At 39.1% G+C, this 22235-nt stretch overlaps 1 protein-coding gene across 5 annotated transcripts in view; it reads left to right on the plus strand.

Moving 5' to 3' along the window:
- Positions 1-22235, plus strand: part of LOC149153351 (uncharacterized) — a 306416-nt gene that overhangs the window by 169115 nt on the left and 115066 nt on the right. For all 5 annotated transcript variants that reach the window (XM_089440155.1, XM_089440156.1, XM_089440157.1 and 2 more), the window contains 2 exons: positions 18215-18282; positions 18391-18442. In XM_089440155.1, coding sequence (XP_089296281.1) covers positions 18215-18282; positions 18391-18442 — 120 coding nt within the window. The remainder of the gene's footprint in view (positions 1-18214; positions 18283-18390; positions 18443-22235) is intronic.

Consider the following 22235-nt stretch of genomic DNA (forward strand, 5'->3'; position numbering starts at 1 on the left):
ACTTTGCACCTTTTACCTTAGTCCTTTCACACGTGTGATAGAAAACACAGAAAACTTTATGCTCCTTTTGCTAGACAAATGTCTCTTCATCCTTTGCTATAGTTCTCCTTCTCTTGCAAAGATATAGACCTTCCTTTCTAGGCTCTTTCACACTTCCTTCTTCACATAGGAACACTGCAGATCAAATTGCTTGCTTAGATTGTCCTAAAGGAGGTCGAATGCGTTGTTTATATATAGTGGTTTGTTACCCTAGTGACGCCGACATGAAGAGAGGGAAAGGTGACTTGCTAGAGGAGATTTACATGACCAATTTACATCAAAATAATTTTATTTTTTGATACAAAGAGCTCAATAAGGGTCTAGAACATAAGGACAATAGCAATGAGTCATGATTCAACACTAGGAGCATACAATGGGTGCTAAGACCTAGAAACATAATCAAATGAGCATGAAACCCATGCTTCAATAAAATAATTTTTTCTTTTACAATAATTTTTCTTTTTCTTTCTTTTTACAAATACATAAGAATTTCATCATGGCATGAGCTAAACAATTATGAAGACCGATACTAGTTACTTTTTTCAACAAGTCCATGAGTTTGATGAATGACCTCTGGAATACAAAGATGATTAATGATGACATTTTGGCTTCATACTTCAGGAGGATATCACAAATAAGAGATCAAATTTCAGCCATTGGAGAAACTATCTTTGATCAAGAACTTATGACTACAACACTCAATGGTCTCCCTAGATCATGGGATGCATTTGCAGCAGGCTTAAGCAGTTGTAAAGAAGCTCCTTCATTTGAGCAATTATGGACATCATGCGCTCAAGAAGAAACACGATTGATGACTAGAGGCTGCCAAGATGAAGAAGTTCAAGCCCTTGCACGATCAAGGGAAAGAAGAAGTTTGGACCTCAACATAAGAAATGATCTTCTTCCTCTAAAAAGAAGAAAGACTCATAAAAAATACAATGCTATGGCTGTCAATAATATGGACATTTCAAGAGAGATTGTCCTAATATGGATAACAAGAAAAGAAAAGGGAAATAATATGCTTCTGCAACAGAAATTGAAGAAGATGAAAAGCCAAAGAAGCCCAAAGGTGAAAAGGACTTCTTCTACTACTCCAATTTGATAAGTTCCTTTGCAGATGATGATGACATGTGGTTGGTAGATAGTGGAGCATTAAGACACATGACTAGAGAGTGTGGGAATGCTTCAAGCATGATAGAGAAGAAGTTGTCTCAAAGGGTTGAATTGGGAAACAATAACAACTATGCAGTCAAAGGAGTTGGAAAGGCAATAGTGTCCTTTATGTACCAGGTTTGAAAAAGAATCTTGTCTCCGTTTCTTGTTTAGAAGATAAAGGAGATAGGGTTGCTTTTGTGGATGTCAAAGTACTTGTGTGGTCAAAGGGCTCTAGTATAGATGATGCTAGGGTTATTGGGATACATGATGGAAGACTGTATAGACTTGTGAGTCAACCAAATCAAGCATGGGCTTTGGTATAGATGATGCTAGGGTTATTGGGATACATGATGGAAGACTGTATAGACTTGTGAGTCAACCAAATCAAGCATTAGTACATGATGAAATAGATCCAAGTGAGCTATGGCACCGAAGGGTATCTTCATTTTAGAGCATTGCTTGAATTAAGTGAAATAGTGTCAGGGGTTCCTGAACTACAAATAAAGAACGATGGTGTATGCAAAGGCTATGCTCTTGGGAAGAACATCAAGAAACCATTTCCAAACAATGACAACAGATCTAAGGAAGCTTGGACTTGATTCATTATGATGTCTGTGGTCTGATGCCCATGAAATCGCTTGGTGGTTCGTTTTACTATGTGACATTCATTGATGACTTCTCTTGAAAGACATGGATATATCTCTTGAAGACAAAAGATGAGGTATTCGACAAGTTCCAAGAATTCAAAGCTGAAGTGGAAAACTTGACAGGTAAAAAGATCAAGATACTGAGATTTGACAATGGAGGAGAATACACCTCAAAGGAGCTTGTTGCTTTTTGCAAGCATGCTGGGATTAAGAGGGAGCTAATTGTCCCCTATAATCCACAACAAAATGGTGTAGTAGAACGAAATAACAAATCCATTGAAGAATCTGTCAAGGCCATGATGCATGATTTGGACATGTCATTGTTCTTAGGGGGCGAAGCATCACAAACAACTGTCGAAGTCCTCATAGAGTTTTGGAAGGTATGACTCTTGAAGAAGCCTTCTCCAAAAGGAAGCCAAATGTTGGACACATGAGAATCTTTGGTTGTCCTGTATATATTCATGTTCCTAAGGATAAGAGAAACAAGCTTGAGCCTTCAAGAAAGAAAGAAATATTTGTTGGATATAGTGAATCTTCAAAAGCCTACATAATATACATGCCAGAGCAGTGCTAGATTGAGGTCAGTCGAGATGTCATCTTCAATGAGAAAGTGGCATATTGGAGGTCTAAGTAAGTCTCTGTGGATTCCTTGAAAGAAGTTAAACAAGAAGCCTTAAGGGAGGAGCACTTGAGTTCTACAAAATGTACCAGAAGGCTAGAAGGGCCTCAAAATCTAGTAGAACCAGTCATAGTTCCAGAGATCAAGAAGAGACCAACATGGTTTAGATCCAAAGTAGATGAGGTGGAAGGACACGCAGCTCCTGATGGCACATTTGGAGACGTGAAGAAACCTAAGAGGTTCTCCAGCTATGTAGCTCACATGACAAAACTCATTGATGGAGAACCTTCCACATATGAAGAATCAACTAGCCAGGACGTGTGAAAGAAAGCAATGAGTGAGGAATACCAATCGATCATGAAGAATGTGTTGATTTTTGGTAGCATTGGATCTGCTCTAGCCTTGAAATTTGGAGGAGAGGCTAAGACACATGAGATCTCCAAGAGCTAGAAATCGTTTTGAGAAAATCCACTCGGATGAGGAGTTATTAAAATAATTAATATTTTTAATGGCTTCCTAAGTCTAAACTTAGGAAAATAAAAACATTAATGGGTATTAATAAAGATAAAGGTGAGAAGCTTTTAAGAGACGAGGATCAAGTCTGTTTTAATCTTAGTCATTGATTAGGGACTTAATCTTGACTGTTGATTCGTCAATAGGAAAGGTATAAGAGAAGACTTGAGGGTCATTTGGAGACACACCAGTAGATACTCAATATCTCAAGGAAAATCAATTCTCAAGGAGAGGAGATCGATTTCAGAGCAAGAGTTGTAGGGTGGAGGAAGAGGAGGGCATCAACAGCAGGCAGTGAAAGAGGAGGAGGTGATGCAGGGACAGTGGGAGACATCATAGAGAGAGACGCAGAGCCTATGCACGCTGACACGAAGGGACGCAGAGCCACTCAGAGCCATGCTGGGCCACGCAGAGTGATGCAGGGGTGATGCAGAAGTGGGAGCAGGGTCTCCTCAAAGGGAAAGTCTAAGGTGTTTTCTTTCAGTTTCTCTATAAAATCATTCCTTGTAAAATCAATTCCTGCTGAAGATTAATAAAGCCCTCATCTGCTACATTGGTTTTCCCACATTGGATTTTTCCAGGGACAATTGTTTAAAAAATCACTATGTTGATGTGATTGATTCTTGTGCATGTATTTTTTTCTCTGGGTAATTGTGTGATAACTGCAGTAGAATTTATTTTAATATTTACTGAAGGGATTTCGTAAATAACTTATTGTGAATAATAAGTAGGTGAAATAAATCAGTCGCTGCAGTAGTAGAATTTCAGTTTAGAAATTTTCACATGGTATCAGAGCAGAGATTCGACAACAGGAGAGGAAAATCGATTATGGGTCAAGAGCATGATGCAGAGGCATCCACTCAAGGGGACTCGCACAAATTTCCAGAAGAATGCACAAGGGACATAAATTATGATTATTCTACGTTAGCTTCCAGACTGGAAGAAGAAGTCGCTTGCTTAGCAAGCTCTATGTCCTCGGAGGTTTGGTATATAGACATTGGAGCTTCTTGGCATATGATTGGAATTTGAGAATGTTTTTCAGATTATCAGGAAGAAAGATTGAATTTTCAGATCACCATGGGAAATAAGGAAAAGTGTACTCTAGTAGGGAGAGGTACTATAGTTTTTCAAATTGAAGCAGAAGAGCAGCTTCGAGCAACCAATGTGCTGCATGTGCCAGGATTGGGGATGAAGTTACTTTCTGTATCTCGACTCCAAAACAAGGGCTATGACGTTTTCTTCATTAAGGAGAAAGTATATGTCAAACACCCGAGTTGGAAAAAGAAGGCCCAGATTGGAATCAGGAAACAGGTTGTACAGGTTGCAGCTAGAATCACCAATGGCATTGATAAGTAGTAATGGAGACAAAGATTTTAATGAACTATGGCACAAGAGGATGGGACACTTACACCATGGGGCTATGAGAATTCTCAGGAAAAAAGTATCAGGAGTTCTGGAAATAAGTACTGAACGAGATGATGTATGCAAAGGGTGTGCTTTGGGCAAGTATGCCGAAGCATCATTCTCCAAAAGTAACAATAGGGCTAAGAGTGTGCTAGGATTGATACACTCAAAAATCTACGGACCGATGTCCACAAAATCTTTTAGTGGTGCTGAATACTTCATCATCTTCATCGATGACCATTCCAGGAAGACTTGGATCTACTTTCTGAAAACCAAGGATGAGGTTTTTGGTCGATTCAAAGGGTTCAAGGCTCTAGTGGAGAATTTGACGAGAAAGAAGGTAAAAGTGTTGCACTCAAACAATGGTGGAGAGTATGTTGACAAGGACTTTACTGATTTTTGCGCTAAGGAAAGCATCAAAAGAGAGTGGACAACTCCCTACAATCCGGAGCAAAATGGAGTAGCAAAAAGGAAAAACAGGGCTATTGTGGAAGTAGCTAGGGCAATGTTGTATGATCAGGATATGCATAAATTCCTGTGGGCAGAAGCATGCATCAATACAGTTTATGTCCAAAACATGACTCCTCACAAAGCATTGGGAAAAATCACTTCGAAGAAGGTCTTCAACGGGAAGACACTTGAAGTCAGTCATTTTAGGATATTTGGGAGTTTAGCATATTATCGTATACCCGAAGAGAAGAGAAAGAAATTAGACCAAATTGCTAATTAAGGATATCTTATGGGATATAGTGAGAATGCTAAGGCATATAGAGTGTATCTTCCAAGGAGTAGGAAGGTAGTAGTTTGGCAGGATGTAAAGTTCATGGAGGATAGAGCTTTAAGGAAATCCCGAGAAATGCCTTCCGAGTCTTGGAAATAATACTGAGAGGGGGGGTGAATCAGTATTAGCAAATCAATAACCTTTTCATTTCCATTATCAGATTCATATATGCTACTTCAGTTAAGGCAACCCGCGTGTATACGCAACTGTGTTTAATGCAACTAGCGTATATCCATCAAACTTATGATTCAGTTAATTCATCATATGTTGATCTTTAATGAGTGCATTAGAACATTATTAACCATATGAACAGTAAACAGGTGTAGTAAAACAGAACAGATCATCACACATAAGAAGCACACATGAACACCATGATATAAGGTGGAAACCCAATGCGGGACAAAAACCACCTGCTGCTGTTTTCTTTAAGATAAGAAAAACCTGTTTACAATCTTGTACTGGCGCAGACTCATACCAGTATGCAGGCACCCACCTACAGAAGGCTACAACCTTCTCTCGTTCTCCAGCTACTACTGGAAGGGAGCTCCAACCCCCTGGCTCTTGTACTAGCCAATCCGTTTACTAGTATGTAGGCGCCGACCTACAGAAGGCTACGACCTTCTTGATTCATCACAACACCATAATATGAAGGCCACGTTTCATCCAATTTTCATACTGGACCCATCAACAACATTGAAGCACAAAATCAATCACCACTGTAATACAACCATCAACTACACTTGCATCATTCATTTCTGAATCACCCAACACTGAATCACTGAAACCCTGTCAACAAAACACAGTCACCAGAACACAGAGTAGAACACAGAACTCTGCAACAATAACCAGATCCAACTGCAACTTCAAATATCATATCTCATAATGTATACGCTACTATGATGAACCAAACCAACGTATATACGCGCTTTTACCAAAGCAAAACCGCGTACAGATCTGCAAATATTTACTCATAACTTTGCAGCTGTTCCAGACATCAGTCATACCCAGATCATAACATTTATACAATAAAACATGTGTCAATAATTCAGATCTAGTCTATCCATGATCAAACCACATAATGATAATACATTCCAAGCCTTATGATCCCGATCCATCATCCATCATCAACCGCATAGGTGCATCCTTGATTCAGATCAAGCAAAGCATCACAAACCCATAACCAGCATACTAGATCTCACACTTCATCAGATATTCAATCCTTGCACACTTGCACTTTGGCCTAATGATCTTCTTCTCCTTATATAGGTTTAGGCCTCTCTCAATACCATGGTCCAAAACCACGTAGGACCAATACCTTGGACCCAATACCTGGGGTCAATACCTCGGACCAAATACCATGGACCAAATACCACGGACCAAAACTTAGATTCCCAACATGTATGCGCCTTTCCTTCTGTAAACGTGCGTGTGTATGTATACGCGACTTGGTATATGGTGCACCCGCTTGTATACGTTTGTTTGTCACAGGACACCTGCGTATACCTCTCTGATCATTAATTCTTTGCTATTTACTAGTTGTACTATGATCTGTCATTTGAGTGAGTTGCCATCAAGGACAACACCTGTATCATATCTGTATCATAATTCCAATAATCTCCCCCTTTGGACTTCATGGCAACCACCACACCAAGTCACTCTCCCCCTTTGACATTAAGGGAAAAGGGCAGACCAAGATGTTCTGTCCCTTGGTATACATTCTGCTGTCCATACTCCCCCTGAGTACACGCTGAATTCTCTGATTGAGCTCTCCCTTTGTATAAGCTAAGATGTATCAATCCGTCCATGCTCCCCCTGAGCACATGCTGAGTCTAAACAAGACCATGATAGTCTTCAGTAACTGTCACACACCATATGATCTGCACTATAAGCATCTCTCATCAACATCAGCAACCTGTAACCTGCAATATCATTCTCTTGACCAACCAACAGTAAGTAGCAAGATGTATCATTTAGCCACATAAGCATTATCACCAAAGTCTTCTAACCATAATGCCAACAATGCCAACAAATATGCCAACAATTATTCGAAGCATATGCTCCCCCTGAACCTGTGCCAACCAACACATACCATGACTAAACCATATCAGACTTCTTTCCCTGAGTCTGTCCTACTACTTTTTCTCAAACCAACATATACGCGACTGTGTAGCTTCGAACTCGTGTATACACGCAACTTGTTTTCATGAAACTTGCGTATGAGATTTAGAACACTAAGGTTCCACACTTTCCGCTCCCTCTGAGTCTGTCATGTCTGTATACTCTGCTGGCCACATCTTTCTGATTGTACTTCCTTTTTCTTCCATATCTTCAACTGTGATGATGTTTTCTCCTTTTGGTATGGTGCCCAAAATCTTCTCCTGCATTCTTTTGCTATATGTCCAAGCTTGTTACATGCATAACATCTTACATGTTTCATATTCCTTTTGTAGCAATCAATAGCGTTGTGACCAAACATATTGCAAGAAAAACAATATCCCTTAAAGTACCTGGAACGTGATGATCTTTCTGTGTGATGGTCTTGAACCATTCTACTTCTGCATCTGGCTGCAACATGTCCAAAATTATGACATACATAACTTTCAACATTATTCATCGGAGGAAATAACCGTCTATCACTTCCATATTTAGGAGCAAAAGATTTTCTTTGAAGACTATCTTTCCTTGGTTGTTGATGGGTTTGACCTCTCATCTCCTTGTTGAGCATTTCAGATTTTGCATTAGAGTTCCTTGTCTCACCTTGTGAGCTAGATTCACCTTCAACAGATTCATAAAAACCAAGACCAGTTTTGATAGCAGGCGACCTTTGAATACTAAGAATATCATCCAAAATCCTAGTACTGTCTTGAAATCGTAATAGTTTATCTTTTTCTTTTAATTTACCTTTCAAGATATTTACCTCAACCTGATGTTGTTCTTCCTTTTCCAGATATTGCTTCTTCAAGATTTCTTCAAACTTTCTTCCTTCTTACACTTGTTACCTTAGTTTGAGAATCTCATTTTCTTGTTCTTCATTTTGCTCTTGCAGCGTTTGACGTACTTTGAAGGCACACTCCAGCTAAGCTTTTAAGCTGACAACTTCTTCTTTGAGGGCATTCTCCCTTTTGTTAAATAGATCTTGTTGATCTATGAGTTTATTTGATGCTTCATTTGCTTGCTCATCTTCAATCTGAGGTGATTCAAAATCTGAATACTTGCTTCCAGCCAAAGGCAGGTTGTCACTGTTCCTTTGAGCTGTCTTCTTCTTCTGACGCGCTTTCTTTCCTATTGTTCTACAGATCTCCTTCAAGTGATCAAGCTTCTACCAAAGGACCCGCTCTGATACCAATTGTTGGAAATAATAATGAGAGGGCGGGCGGGAGGGTGGGGGGTGAATCAGTATTAGCAAATCAATAACCTTTTCATTTCCATTATCAGATTCATATACGCTACTTCAGTTAAGGCAACCCGCGTGTATACGCAACTGTGTTTAATGTAACTAGCGTATATCCATCAAACTTATGATTCAGTTAATTCATCATATGCTGATCTTTAATGAGTGCATCAAAACATTATTAACCATATGAACAATAAACAGGTGTAGTAAAACAGAACAGATCATCACACATAAGAAGCACACATGAACACCATGATATAAGGTGGAAACCCAATGCGGGACAACAACCACCTGCTGCTGTTTTATTTAAGATAAGAAAAACCTGTTTACAATCTTGTACTGGTGCAAACTCATACCAGTACACATGCACCCACTTGCAGAAGGCTACAACTTTCTCTCGTTCTCCAGCTACTACTGGAGGGGAGCTCCAACCCCTTGGCTCTTGTACTAGCCGATCCGTTTACTAGTACGTAGGCGCCGACCTACAGAAGGCTACGACCTTCTTGATTCATCACAACACCATAATATGAAGGCCATGTTTCATCCAATTTTCATACTGGACCCATCAACAACATTGAAGCACAAAATCAATCACCACTGCAATACAACCATCAACTACACTTGCATCATTCATTTCTGAATCACCCAACACTGAATCACTGAAACCCTGTCAACAAAACATAGTCACCAGAACACAGAGCAGAACACAGAACTCTGCAACAATAACCAGATCCAACTGCAACTTCAAATATCATATCTCATAATGTATACGCTACTATGATGAACCAAACCAGCGTATATACACGCTTTTACCAAAGCAAAACCGTGTACAGATCTGCAAATATTTACTCATAACTTTGCAGCGTTCCAGAGATCAGTCATACCCAGATCATAACATTTAGACAATAAAACATGCGTCAATAATTCAGATCTAGTCTATCCATGATCAAACCACATAATGATAATACATTCCAAGCCTTATGATCCCGATCCATCATCCATCATCAACCGCATAGGTGCATCCTTGATTCAGATCAAGCAAAGCATCACAAACCCATAACCAGCATATTAGATCTCACACTTCATCAGATATTCAATTCTTGCACACTTGCACTTTGGCCTAATGATCTTCTTCTCCTTAAATAGGTTTAGGCCCCTCTCAGTACCATGGTCCAAAACCACGTAGGACCAGTGCCTTGGACCCAATACTTGGGGTCAATACCTCGGACCAAATACCTCGGACCAAATACCATGGACCAAATACCACGGACCAAAACTTAGATTCCCCTGTAAACGTGCGTGTGTACGTATGCGCGACTTGGTATATGGTGCACCTGCGTGTATACGCTTCTTTGTCATAGCACACCTGCGTATACCTCTCTGATCATTAATTCTTTGCTATTTACTAGCTGTACTATGATCTGTCATTTGAGTGAGTTGCCATCAAGGACAACACCTATATCATATTTGTATCATAATGCCAACACCGAGGAGCAGTTGAAGGACGAGCTGTTGGTCAAACCACTTCAACAAACGAAACTAGTACCATAAATTCTCCTTAACACAAAGCTTCAGAATAGGAGGAATCTCAGGAAGAGGAAGAGATGATAGATGTGCCTACTACCAGTGGAAGAACGAGGCAGGAACTCCGACAGATTCTACGGGATGCAGAAGACTTCATTTGTGCACCCAGGAATAGTAAAAGGGAGCGAAGATGCCAGACAGATACCAAGCCTTAGTAGCTTAGGTTGGGGACCCTTCTAGTTTTCAGAAGGTCAGCATCAAGTATGGGTGGATGCTATGGTGGAGGAATACAACACTATAATGGTCAATGATGTCTGGGAAGTGGTACCTTGGCCTCAGGACACATCAGTGGTCGGTTCGAGATGGATCTACAAGGTCAAATATGCTGTAGACGACAGTGTGGAGAAATACAAAGCCAGGTTTGTGGCTAAGGTGTATGCTCAGAAGGAAGGGATAGACTACGAAGAAACCTTCACCCCTTCTATTAGAATCGTGATATCTCTTGCAGCACAGATGGGGTGGGAGATTCATCAGATGGATGTCAAGACGACATTCTTGAATGGGATAGTAGAAGAGGAAGTATACATTGAACAACTAGAAGGTTTTGAGACACATGAGAAGAAATCTCATGTATGTAGATTAAAGAAAGTCTTGTATGGGCTTAAATAGGTACCTAGGGCATGGTATGGTCGAATTGATGGCTACTTGCAGAAGATGGGGTTCATCAAGAGTGACGCAGACCTTAATCTCTACTATCTGGTTATAGAGAATGAGCCTCTAATCCTAGTGTTATATGTCGATGATCTCTTCCTGACAGGATCATCTAGGCTCATCAAAGATTGCAAGAAGAACCTAGCCACAAAATTCAACATGAAGGATTTGGGATAGATGCATTATTCTCTAGGGTTGGAAGTTTGGTAGCATAAGGGTGAGATCTTTCTTGGACAATGGAGATATGCTACAGAAATCTTGAAGAGGTTCAGGATGCAGGAATGTAGACCTATGGCTACTCCAATGATCACCAACTAGAAGAAGATTGATGCATCAAAAGATAAAGACGTTGATCCCACCTTGTATAGACAACTTATAGGGTCCCTGATGTATCTGGTCAATATCAGGCCAGAGATTTGTTACGCTGTTAACACCCTTAGTCAGTTCATGGTGGAATCTAAGAGGGCACACTGGGTAGCAGCCAAACATGTTCTCAGGTATATACAAGGAACAATCGAGCATGGACTATTGTACACTAGAGGCAATGACATAATGCTGAGTGGGTTCACTGACGCAGATTGGGCTGGAAGTTCAGTAGATCGGAAAAGTACAACTGGGTATTGTTTGAACATTGGATCAGGAATGCCCTTCTGGTGTAGTAGGAAACAGAAATCTGTGGCTCCGAGCTCAGCTGAAGCAGAATATATGGAAGCTAGCACAGCTTCGTGCGAAGCCATATGGCTTAGGAAATTGCTTGTGAATCTATTAAGGAGAAGGATGGAAGCAACCAGGATTATGTGTGATAATTAGAGTTGCATCAAGCTCTCTGAGAATCCAGTATTTCATGACCGGTGGAAGCACATTGATATTAGGTGTCACTTTGTCAGAGATTGTGTCCAATGAGGGTCAGTACAGTTGAGATACACTCCTATAGGAGAACAGGTGGCAGATATCCTCACCAAAGCTCTAGGAAGAACAAAGTTTGTTTATTTCAGGGAGAAGATGGGGATGGTATAGAATCCATTTCAGTAGAAGAAATGGATAAGTATCAGGAGTTGCAATGCAACAGTTAGCAGTGGCAGTGCTATGTGCAACATGATGCAACATGTTGAGAGGGAGTTGCAGTACAAGTGCGGTAGTGGCAGTGGCAGTGTCATGGGCAGCAATACAAGAAGCATCAGTGCAAGGGATGTGAGGCAGCAGGCCAAGCATCAACACAGGTACCAATGCGGGAGATCAGTGTGATGTTTCTATAGTGAAATATTGCTAGAACACATTCCTCGCTAAGAAGGAGTGTTGATTTTTGGTAGCATCGGATGTGCTCTAGCCTTGAAATTTGGAGGAGAGGCTAAGGCACATGGGATCTCCAAGACCCAGAAATCGTTTTGAGAAAATCCACCCGGATGAGGAGTTATTAAAATAATTAATATTTTTAATGGGTTCCTAAGTCTAAACTTAGGAAAATAAAAATGCTAATAGGTATTAATAAAGATAAGGGTGAGAAGTTTCTAAGAGACGCGGATCAAGTTTGTTTTAATCTTAGCCGTTGATTAGGGACTTAATCTTGGCCGTTGATTCGTCAGCAGGAAAAATATAAGAGAAGACTTGAGAATCATTTGGAGACACACCAGCAGATACTCAGTATCTCAAGGAAAATCAATTTTCAAGGAGAGGAGACCGATTTCAAAGGGATAGTTGCAGGGTGGAGGAAGAGGAGGGCATCAACAACAGGTAATGACAGAGGAGGAGGTGACGCAGGGACAATGGGAGACAGTGTAGAGAGAGACACATTCCAAAGGAGAGACGCAGAGCCTACGTAGACTGATTTAGAGGGACGCAGAGCCACTTAGAGCTACACTGGGCCACACAAAGTGACGCAGGGGTGACGCAGAAGTGGGAGCAGGGTCACCAAAGTGTCAGGGGTCTCAAAGGGAAAGTCTCAGTTGTTTCTTTCAGTTTCTTTGTAAAGTCATTCCTTGTAAAAGCAATAACTGCTGAAGATTAATAAAGCCCTCATCTGCTACACCGACTTTCCCACATTGGGTTTTGCTTGGAACAATTTTCCAAAAATAACTGTGTTGATGTGATTGGTTCTTGTGCATGCATTTTTTTCTTTGGGTAATTGTGTGATAATTGCAGTAGAATTTATTTTAATATTTACTGAAGGGATTTCGTAAATAACTTATTGTGATTAATAAGTAGGTGAAATAAATTAGTTGCTGCAGTAGTAGAATTTCAGTTTAGAAATTTTCATAGAATGACATCTCAGAGATTGTGCATAGGCCTGAGGGGAAGCCAGTAGTGACTTCCAAATGGATCTATAAGATAAAGGATGCTACAAATGGTAGTATTGACAAATAAAAGGCACAATTCGTGGCTAGAGGATTCTCCCAGAAAGAGGGAGAAGACTATGATGAGACTTTTGCTCTAGTTTCCAGGTACACCTCCATTAGATCCATCATTTCTCTTGCGACTGTGTTGGAATGGTGTGATTGAGGAAGAGGTTTACATAGAGCAACCTCAAGGATTTGAGGTATATGGAAAGGAGTCTCATGTTTGCAGGTTGAAGAAGGCCTTCTATGGACTCAAGGAAGCTCCAAGAGCTTGGTATGCTCATAGAGACAACTATCTAACGAGATTGGGATTTACCAAGAGCAAAGTCGATCCAAACATTTACTTTAAGGTTGTGAAGAATGCACTTGTGATCTTACTATTATATGTAGATGACTTGTTTCTGACAGGTGTCGAGCCTCTTATCATTCAATGCAAGAAGCAGTTGGCTTCTGAGTTCGACATGAAGGATCTTGGGTTGATGCACTATTACTTGGGATTAGAAGTATGGTAGAAACTTCGTGAAGTATTCCTTAGTCAAGGAAAGTATGTGTTAGAGATCCTTTAGATATTTAGTATGATGGATTGCAAATCCATGGCGACTCCTATGGTGATTGACTTGAAGAAGTTAAGAGGCTCTAACTCTAGATTGGTAGATCCATCTATGTACCGATGATTGATTGGTATGCTGATGTATTTGGTTAACACCAGGCCAGGCATTTGCTTTGCTATGAACACCTTGAGCCAGTTCTAGGTAGAACCAAGACACGAGCATTGGATTGTAGCAAGGCACATCTTGAGATATTTACGTGGTACAATGAACTGTGGTTTGAGCTATGTTGCAAACAAGGATCTACAACTTCAGGGATATACAGACGCTGATTGGGCAATAAGTGATGAAGATAGGAAGAGTACCTTGAGAGTATATGAAAATTCCATAACTCGCAATCCTATTGCAGCAACTGAAGTTAATTCTTCTAATTCTTAATTCGGTTAAACAATTTACTTGCTGTGTGCTACGACAAATATCAAATTAAATAAACTGTAACCTTCACAAAATAAATATTGCGGAAGAAATAAAAAAGCTGGAAGAATGGATGCACACACACACAAATACACAGTGATTTTTGGACCAGGTCCCCGGAAAAACCCAACTCGGGAAAACCGGTGCAACAACTGAGGGTTTTAATATTATGTTGAAGTAAATCTGAGTACAAAACTATGGATGCTCAATTCTAGCAATCCATACAAAGAAATGACTAACAATAAATCTAGTGAGAAAAATCTCACTCCCATTGGCGATCCGACACTGATCTTGGCTCAAGTTGAGCTGCTCTCTGCTTCCTTTGCGCAGTCATTGCATCAGCCTACGCAATACTGCGTCCCACAACTCGGAACTGCTTCCCTCTCATTATCTGATCAATTGCTGTCTAGAAGATGGATCCTCCTGGCCTCCAGACTCTCTCTCCGGCTTTTGGCACTGAATCACTGCTTCTCCCTAGCAAAATATGGAATCCCCTCTGAAGCACTGCACTGCTTCTGCATGGCTCTGCGCTCATCGAAGCTGGAAAATCTTCCTCCGGCCTTACTATCCTTGGCCCTCTCTCTTGGCTTCGAGCTCATTACCTCTCTCTTCAGCGACTCAACATTGCTACTCTGGAAATCGATCTACTAGTGAAATAACACTTCTGGTGTGTCTTCTCCAAGCCCGATTGAGTTTCTTTTTATAATCTCTCGTTGAGACCTCAACGACAAGATTAAAACATAATCGATGGCTAAGATTAACTAGAACTTTATCCATGTCTTTTTCTAGAAGATTCTCACCATGACTTAATTAATACCCTTTAATTAATCATATTCCTTAAGTTTAGACTTAGGAACATTAAAAAATGACTAATTATTTTAATTAAGTCATCTCTAGGTGGAATTTCTAGAAACAATTGCTGTGTTTTGGAGAATACTTGTATCCTAGCCTCTCCACCAAATTTTGTGGCTAGAACACATTCGATGCTACAAAAACTAACAGAGTATGCTTCAATTTGGGATCCGCTATGATATCGTGGATGAGCAGGAAGTAGAGGTCGATTGCACTCAACACTGCTGAAGTAGAATACATTGCAAACAATGAGGTTTGTACCGAAGCAGTATGGCTCTAGAAGTTGTTTGCAAGATTGTTCGACCAAGAGTTGGAACCAACAATGATACATTGTGATAATCAAAGCTATGTAAAGCTTGTAGAGAACCCCGTGTTCCATGACAAGTTGAAGCACGTCGAGGTCAAGTACCACTACATCTGTGACATGGTGTAGAGGAGAGCAATAAGGCTTAAGTACATCTCCACCGATGATCATACAACTAATGTTTTGACGAAGCCATTGCCAAGGGAGTTCGTGTACTTTAGAGACAAGTTGGGGCTTGTGGAGATCATCCCTCTTGTTGAGATGGAGCGCTGATTTGTTTGCAACACAGATGGACATTCTCCTGAAAGGGAGAATGGGTCCAAGAGATCCAGAGGGCTCAACATGCAGTGTTGAGTGAGTGTCTCTTGAAGGAGGACCTTGATCACACACTAGACATGGTGGAGTGAGGTCATTCAGCATCTAGATCTGGATCACACATTGGAAGGGTGGAATGGGGTCTTGGACCTTGATCACACACTGGAAGGGTGGAATGGGGTCTTGGACCTTGATCACACACTGGGTAGGGTGGAGTGAGGTTTAGTTCAACATCTAGGCCCGATCACCAACTGGGAAGGGGTTTAGTGAGGTCTTAGCCCAAAGTGCTCACTGGGAAGGGTGAGTGAGTGCTTGCTGGTTGAGGGTCTTATCATTTTGGGCTAGGTGGTGGCCATGGGATTCGAGGACTGATCACTCTGGAGGAGTGAGTCCTGATATGCTGATGACATTGCCATGGGTTTGGTACCACCCTGGATATGGCCACTAGCGAATGTTGATAATAGATGATGATGATGATGATGATAATGGATAACTTTTTGTTTAGAGAAATTTGTTCAATTTGAGAACATCTGTGACAAGGATTATGAATACCTCCCTAGTTAAGAGGGAGTGTTGAATTTGTAACTATGGTCGGTCTTCATAATGTACTTGTGGTCACTTGATGTAATTATATTATCATTGTAAAACATATTTATAAATGCTTTACTTGATCTTGAGAGGGTTTTGTCAAGTGGTTCTCATCATAGCAACAAAGGCCTCTTACCTATTATGAACATAACTATGTATAAAATAATATAAATAATAAATAATAATTAATAATTAATATTAATGATGTTGAGAAATCCATTAGGGAAGCAATTTATTCTTGATTTCTCTTACTTGACATTTACTTGTGATATTATATTTGTCTTATATTGATTATATTAGTGTTCTCATCATCAAATAAATGCCAAAACATGAAGATCATACACAATGAACACCAGATGTAGGCACTTAGCCAGGGAAAAACCCTTATGAAGGGGAAAACCCAGTCAAACTCTTCCACTAGTAGATTCAAATCAAGTTGATATGACCATGACCCTTTTGACCTAGACTAAGAACACCCTCCATCCATCAAGTTAACCTTTCAAGAGATAAATCATCTACTGGTTCATTTCTTCATATGTCAACATCAAATAGCTCTTCAAGATACTCGGCCCTCTCTGTCTTCTTGTACTTTCGGTTCCTGCAATCATATTAGCAAGGAACTTCAGTCTTGCAATCCTTTTGACAAGCTTTGGTCCTGCAATTCATCTTGGTAAACTTCAGTCCTGCAATTCTTATCAAACTTTCTTTTATATCTCTTACAAACTCCTCTTTTTTATTGAAATTGCAGATCAAATATGGATGACAGTTCGGTGCTACTTCACAATGTCGAATGCTCCTATATATATATGGTCTTTGCAAAGTGGATGTGTCTATTCATAAGGCCGACTTGACTGTTGAAGAGGCTGACTTGCAGGGAGACAAGGCTGACTTGATGGAGGAAGAATAAGACTTAATTTTTGACATTAAATTTTTTTCTTTCTTTGACACAATGAGCCCCAAGAAGGGTATTTTACATAATGATTTTGACTTTGACTTAATACAAGAATCCTAGAGCACACAATGGGTGCTTTGACCTATTGACCATTGACCCAAGCATGAAACCCATGCTTTAATGAGTCAATTACTTTTACAATAAAAAAATATTTTTCTTTCTTATGACAAATGCAATTATGAAGACCAACACTAGTTACATTCTTTAACAAATGAAAGAATGTGTCTCAAGGGACATGACTCTCTATGAAGGGGCACTCCCACGTATGCATATATATGGTGCTCTCATTTGTAATTCTCATCATATCAATTCTTGCATACATTTATTCAATATAATTTATTTATCCTATATGGACAATTTTATCTGGGTTAATGGGCAATGGATTGGTCACAAAAGGAAAATGGGTTGAGCAGTGGAAATGCTGAAGTCTAAGAGGCATGGAGCACTCAATGTCAATAATAGCTTATCTGCGTGCAGCATATAGCATGAAGGGGGATGGGTCCCCAAGGTGCAGGGTTGTGCTCTTGTGCAACTATGATTCTTAGTGTGCCTATCTTCTTCTTTTACTTTTTTTAGGTAACCCCTACATATTGTTTTGGCAGTTTGAGGTAACATTAGATGGACAACCTTCATGGGGATCTGGTGAGACAAATTTTCTTTTACAGCCTCCTAGCATGCTACCTCCTAACAAGTGGCTTGTCTCATATGAATTTTTCTGCACATCTTCCATTCACTCTGTCTAATTTTTACTTGTTGCTTGTTTTAGTTGATTTTTCTTATGACATAGTAAATTGTTAGTGTAATTATTTCCTTTGGTTTTCAGATGGTAGGATTTGTCGAGGATACTTTTTTAGTTCAATCATTTTTGAAGGGAGGAAATTCCAACTTTAGATTGCAATTTTAACTGGCCTGATTATTTTATCCTAATGAAGACATATGAATCCTAAAGCTTTGTTTCCTGCACTCAAAAACCATTAAATAAATGATTTTAAATGGAAAGAAGAGAATTCCTAAATGATTTTTAATATTGTTCTCTAACTGAACTATTCATCTCTTTGTAGGTGTGGGACTACACTGGTTGGGGCTATACTCGGTACAATGCTAGGGATGTAGGGAAGTCAGTGTTGGGGTAAACATGCCTTTCTTATGAATATTTTGTCATTTCATTTTTTTGTTTCCTTGGCTTTGGAAATGCTTTAGATATTCCCTTGGTTGATGCCATAATTTGGTTTTGCAGATATGTAGTGGAGAACAAAGTACTTCACAATGCCCTTCTATCACGCCTACAGGTTTGACTTTTCTATGCAATTCATGCTCATTGACAGGATATATGTTATATTTAATTAGAATTGTCATGCTTCTACTCAAAATTAGGCATGCTTCTCATCCATGCTCCACTTTGTGCAAGGTTTTCTGTACTTGTATATATTATTATTTAGTTATGAGGGTGCAAGTCTCAAGTAGGCAGAGAAGACAAGAATGTGTTGGAAACTGTTAGTTATACATGGTTAAACTGCAAATATACTTCTGCTGCAATAATATAATTACTGGTCTTTTATCTACTGAATCTCATGATGTTATTTGAGTCTACCATTTCTGATGCTTCCATAGGATACAATTGAAATTATGATCAATAATATGCTGCCAACAAAAGTGATTATCATGGCATATTTCACATCCTAGTAGCTTTCATGTCATCAAAAGGTATTTCTTCTCTGAAGTAATATATGAACCATTTAAAAAAAATAAAAAAGAAGTTGAAACAACTTGACAAATTGGGAAATATTAAAATACTGAAAATTTGATAAAAATAATTAGTCTGCGATATTTCATGACAAATCCATTATTTAGACATCAAAATGGGCATATACTCGTTTAAATAGGAAAACAAAACTGTAAGTCAAACATTAAAGTATTGTGTATATTTATACACTAGAGCCCTAAACATTGAAAATAAAAGTTCACATATTGCAATTTCTTAAAATGATAGCACAATGGTTAGACTAGATAGTGGAACTCAAAGTAACAAAATTGTAAGTCTAAGCATTAAATGACAATCTATATTTATAAGCTAGAGCCCTAAATGTCCTAGTGGGCTCATTTGAGTGGTTGAGAGCTCTGAATAGCAAGCAGGAGGTCTCGAGGTCAAGTCCCCAGGATGGCTATTTTTGGGTATGTGGGATTCACTTGATGTCTTGTTGTGTCAGCTTACAATAGTCTATGTGGCCCACATTGCACTGGCTACCATCATCATAATGAGGGGAAGTACTTGGGGGCTCCTTGGGGATGAATTTCTCAAAGGGAAAAAAAATAGATCCCTAAATACTGTAAGCAAATAGTTTGCATATTGCAATTTCATAAAATAATAGTACTTTGGGTAGACTAGATAGTAGAACTCAAAGTATATTTTGCTTTGGGAATGTGTTTAATAGTGTTATTGGAGTCTCTGAGTCAACTTGACTCAATTGAGTCTAATTGGTTTTTGACCAAAACAAGCCTATACTAGTCATTGCCTTAAGTCGTTATGTCTGAATAATTCGTGTTTGCTGATGTGGATGCATGCTCTTGTGTTCCAATATGGAAAATATCAAAAATAGAAGAATGAAAAAAGAGAGCCCCAATAACTCTTAAGCCTTAAGCTTGGTATTGTTCTAATGTTATTTGTTAAAGTCAGTGTGACTTGAATTTGAAATTCATTGAATTATTTGTTGATTTTTGTGTAGCATTGGGAGGTATTCCCACATGCCAAGAGGCCTCCTAAGTCGACCTAGAAAAAATTATGGATATTAAAATAAAACAAATTTTATTTTTAGATTTCATGTAGGCTTAAAAGGGACAAGTCAGCCCCACCATGAAAGGGTGTGTCCCTTGGGGTAAATGCACCCATTCGTCTTGTATATATACATGATGTGACACCATTTTATCACTCATCATCATCTCTCTTCTATATAAGGTACACGTGGGATCAGATAAAGGATGAATTTGGCTAAAGTTTGGACTTGGATTTTTTCTCAAATTTCTAGACAATTTAGATTTGTAAACCTTGCTGAAGAAAAATTCTCCTAGAAGAAGAGTTGCTGGGTTTTCTCCCAAGTTTTGGTTCCCCAGAGGAAATTTGTTGTCTCTATTGTGCATGGTTGTCTCTTTATGATCTTTATGGTTTTTACCGCTTTTGCTGCATTACTGTTGAGATTTTATATGTATAATTGCTTAATGATATTAGTGGCATAAAAAGAATTGATTGAAGATCATTAGAAGTAATTATCAGATCAGAAGATTGGTTTCTATTGTTCATCATTGTAGAAAATTCAACATTATCTTGGTGGAACCCCTTTTCTAGATGTTGAAGAATGTAACTAGTGTTGGTCTTTATAATTGTATTTGGTGAAAAGAAAGAGAAATAAATTTATTGTAAAAGAAAAATTATTTTGAAGCATGGGTTTCATGCTCTTTTATTCATTTACTAAGTCAAAGCCTCCATTGAAGGCTTCTAGGTTTTGTCATGAGTCAATAGAGTCATTGCCATTTTTGTTAGATCCTTCTTGGGCTTTTGTATCATGTAAAAAGAATTATTTAAGTCAAAAGAGTCATTTGTCACCTCCACACCAAGTTGGCCCTGTCCTCATGAAGTCGGCCTGGATTAGGGCGATTCGACCCAACAAAAGGAGTATATATAGAGAGGCAACTTGACTCATTTGGAGCACACACTCAACAAATTCGATCTCCAAGAGAAAGAAGCAGAAAATAAGAGCAAAGTTGAGGAGAAAGAAGGAAGAAGTTGTGGAAGACAAAAATTGAGTTTTTGGGCATCTCTATCTCACACGTGCGAAGTTACTGGGCTAAAGCTGGGGCTGAAATTTCAGAGTCAAATGCAAGTCTAAAATTTTGAAGCTGGGGCTGAAATTTCTGAGTCAACTGCAAGACTAAAATTTTGAAGCTGGGGCCCGAAATTCTGGATTGAAGCTCCAATTGTGAAGCTGACACTTGGAGACTTTGGCAAGGATCATCTACTGGAAGGAAGGGTTGACTTGGTGATTGGAGGTCTTTGTCTAGGTTTAAAAGGTCTTGGATTGTCTCATCTTGATTTGAATCTACTAGTGGAAGAGTTGGATTAGGTTTTCCCCTTGGAGGGTTTTTGCACTGGCTGAGTGCCTACATCTTGTGTCTGTTGTTCTTGTGGTCTTCATATACATTTAATTTGGTAATTGCTTGATGAAAGATAATCTAACATTGAAGTAAAAGAAGGCAACATAAATAACAAGTAATTATCAAGGAGGAATCAAACCCTAATTCATATAAGCATTGATTTCTCAGCAGGGTATCAAAGCTAAGGTGAAAGAAGGACTAGTTGAAGATCACTTTGTTGGCTATCAATTGAAGGAAGGAAAAGCAATCTTGGAAGAAAAGGTTCGTCCCTTAATGGAAAATTATTTGAAGATGGGACTCTATATTATGAAAATTGCAGGAAGTTGGGTTGGAAGGATCATCTACAATCTATCTAGGAGAGTCAAGAGTGAATGATTCTTGGCTTCACTTACAGGTACACTTGATGATGACAATGCATGGATTATTAATAGTGGAGCCTCAAGAGACATGATGGGATAAAGTGGACAAGTTCATACTCTACCAAGAGAATCATTATCACATGCAGTGGAGCTAGGAGACAAGAGTAGCTATGCAGTCAAGTGTTGAAATTTGATACCGGAGGACAGGTGGTTCCCTAAGGCTTTGATCTTTGGCCTAGGGAAAAGTGTCCAAAAGAATTTAATTTTTCTCCTAAAGTAACTTTATAATTTTTTATAAAGTTAAATCTAATTTGAAAGTGACTTTAAGTGATAAAGTTACTAAGTCTAATTTTAAAGTGACTTTTATAAAGTCAATGAAAAATTAGAAAGGAAAAGTGACTTTGGAAATAAATGACTAAGTGGGTCTTTATTAAAGTGGGGTGAATTAAAAAATAGAAAGTGAGATTTAAATGAGCATTTAATCTCAGCCATTGATCTAAATCTATTTCAGCCATTGGATTTAGGGATCACCCAAAAGTCATTTAGGGTTGGGTTAAGGGAGGAAAAGGAGGAAAAG

The sequence above is a fragment of the Pinus tabuliformis genome, chromosome 9, assembly GCF_031772625.1.
Source record: "Pinus tabuliformis cultivar Carrire ecotype Pingquan chromosome 9, CPIR1, whole genome shotgun sequence".
Classification (NCBI taxonomy): Eukaryota; Viridiplantae; Streptophyta; class Pinopsida; order Pinales; family Pinaceae; genus Pinus; species Pinus tabuliformis.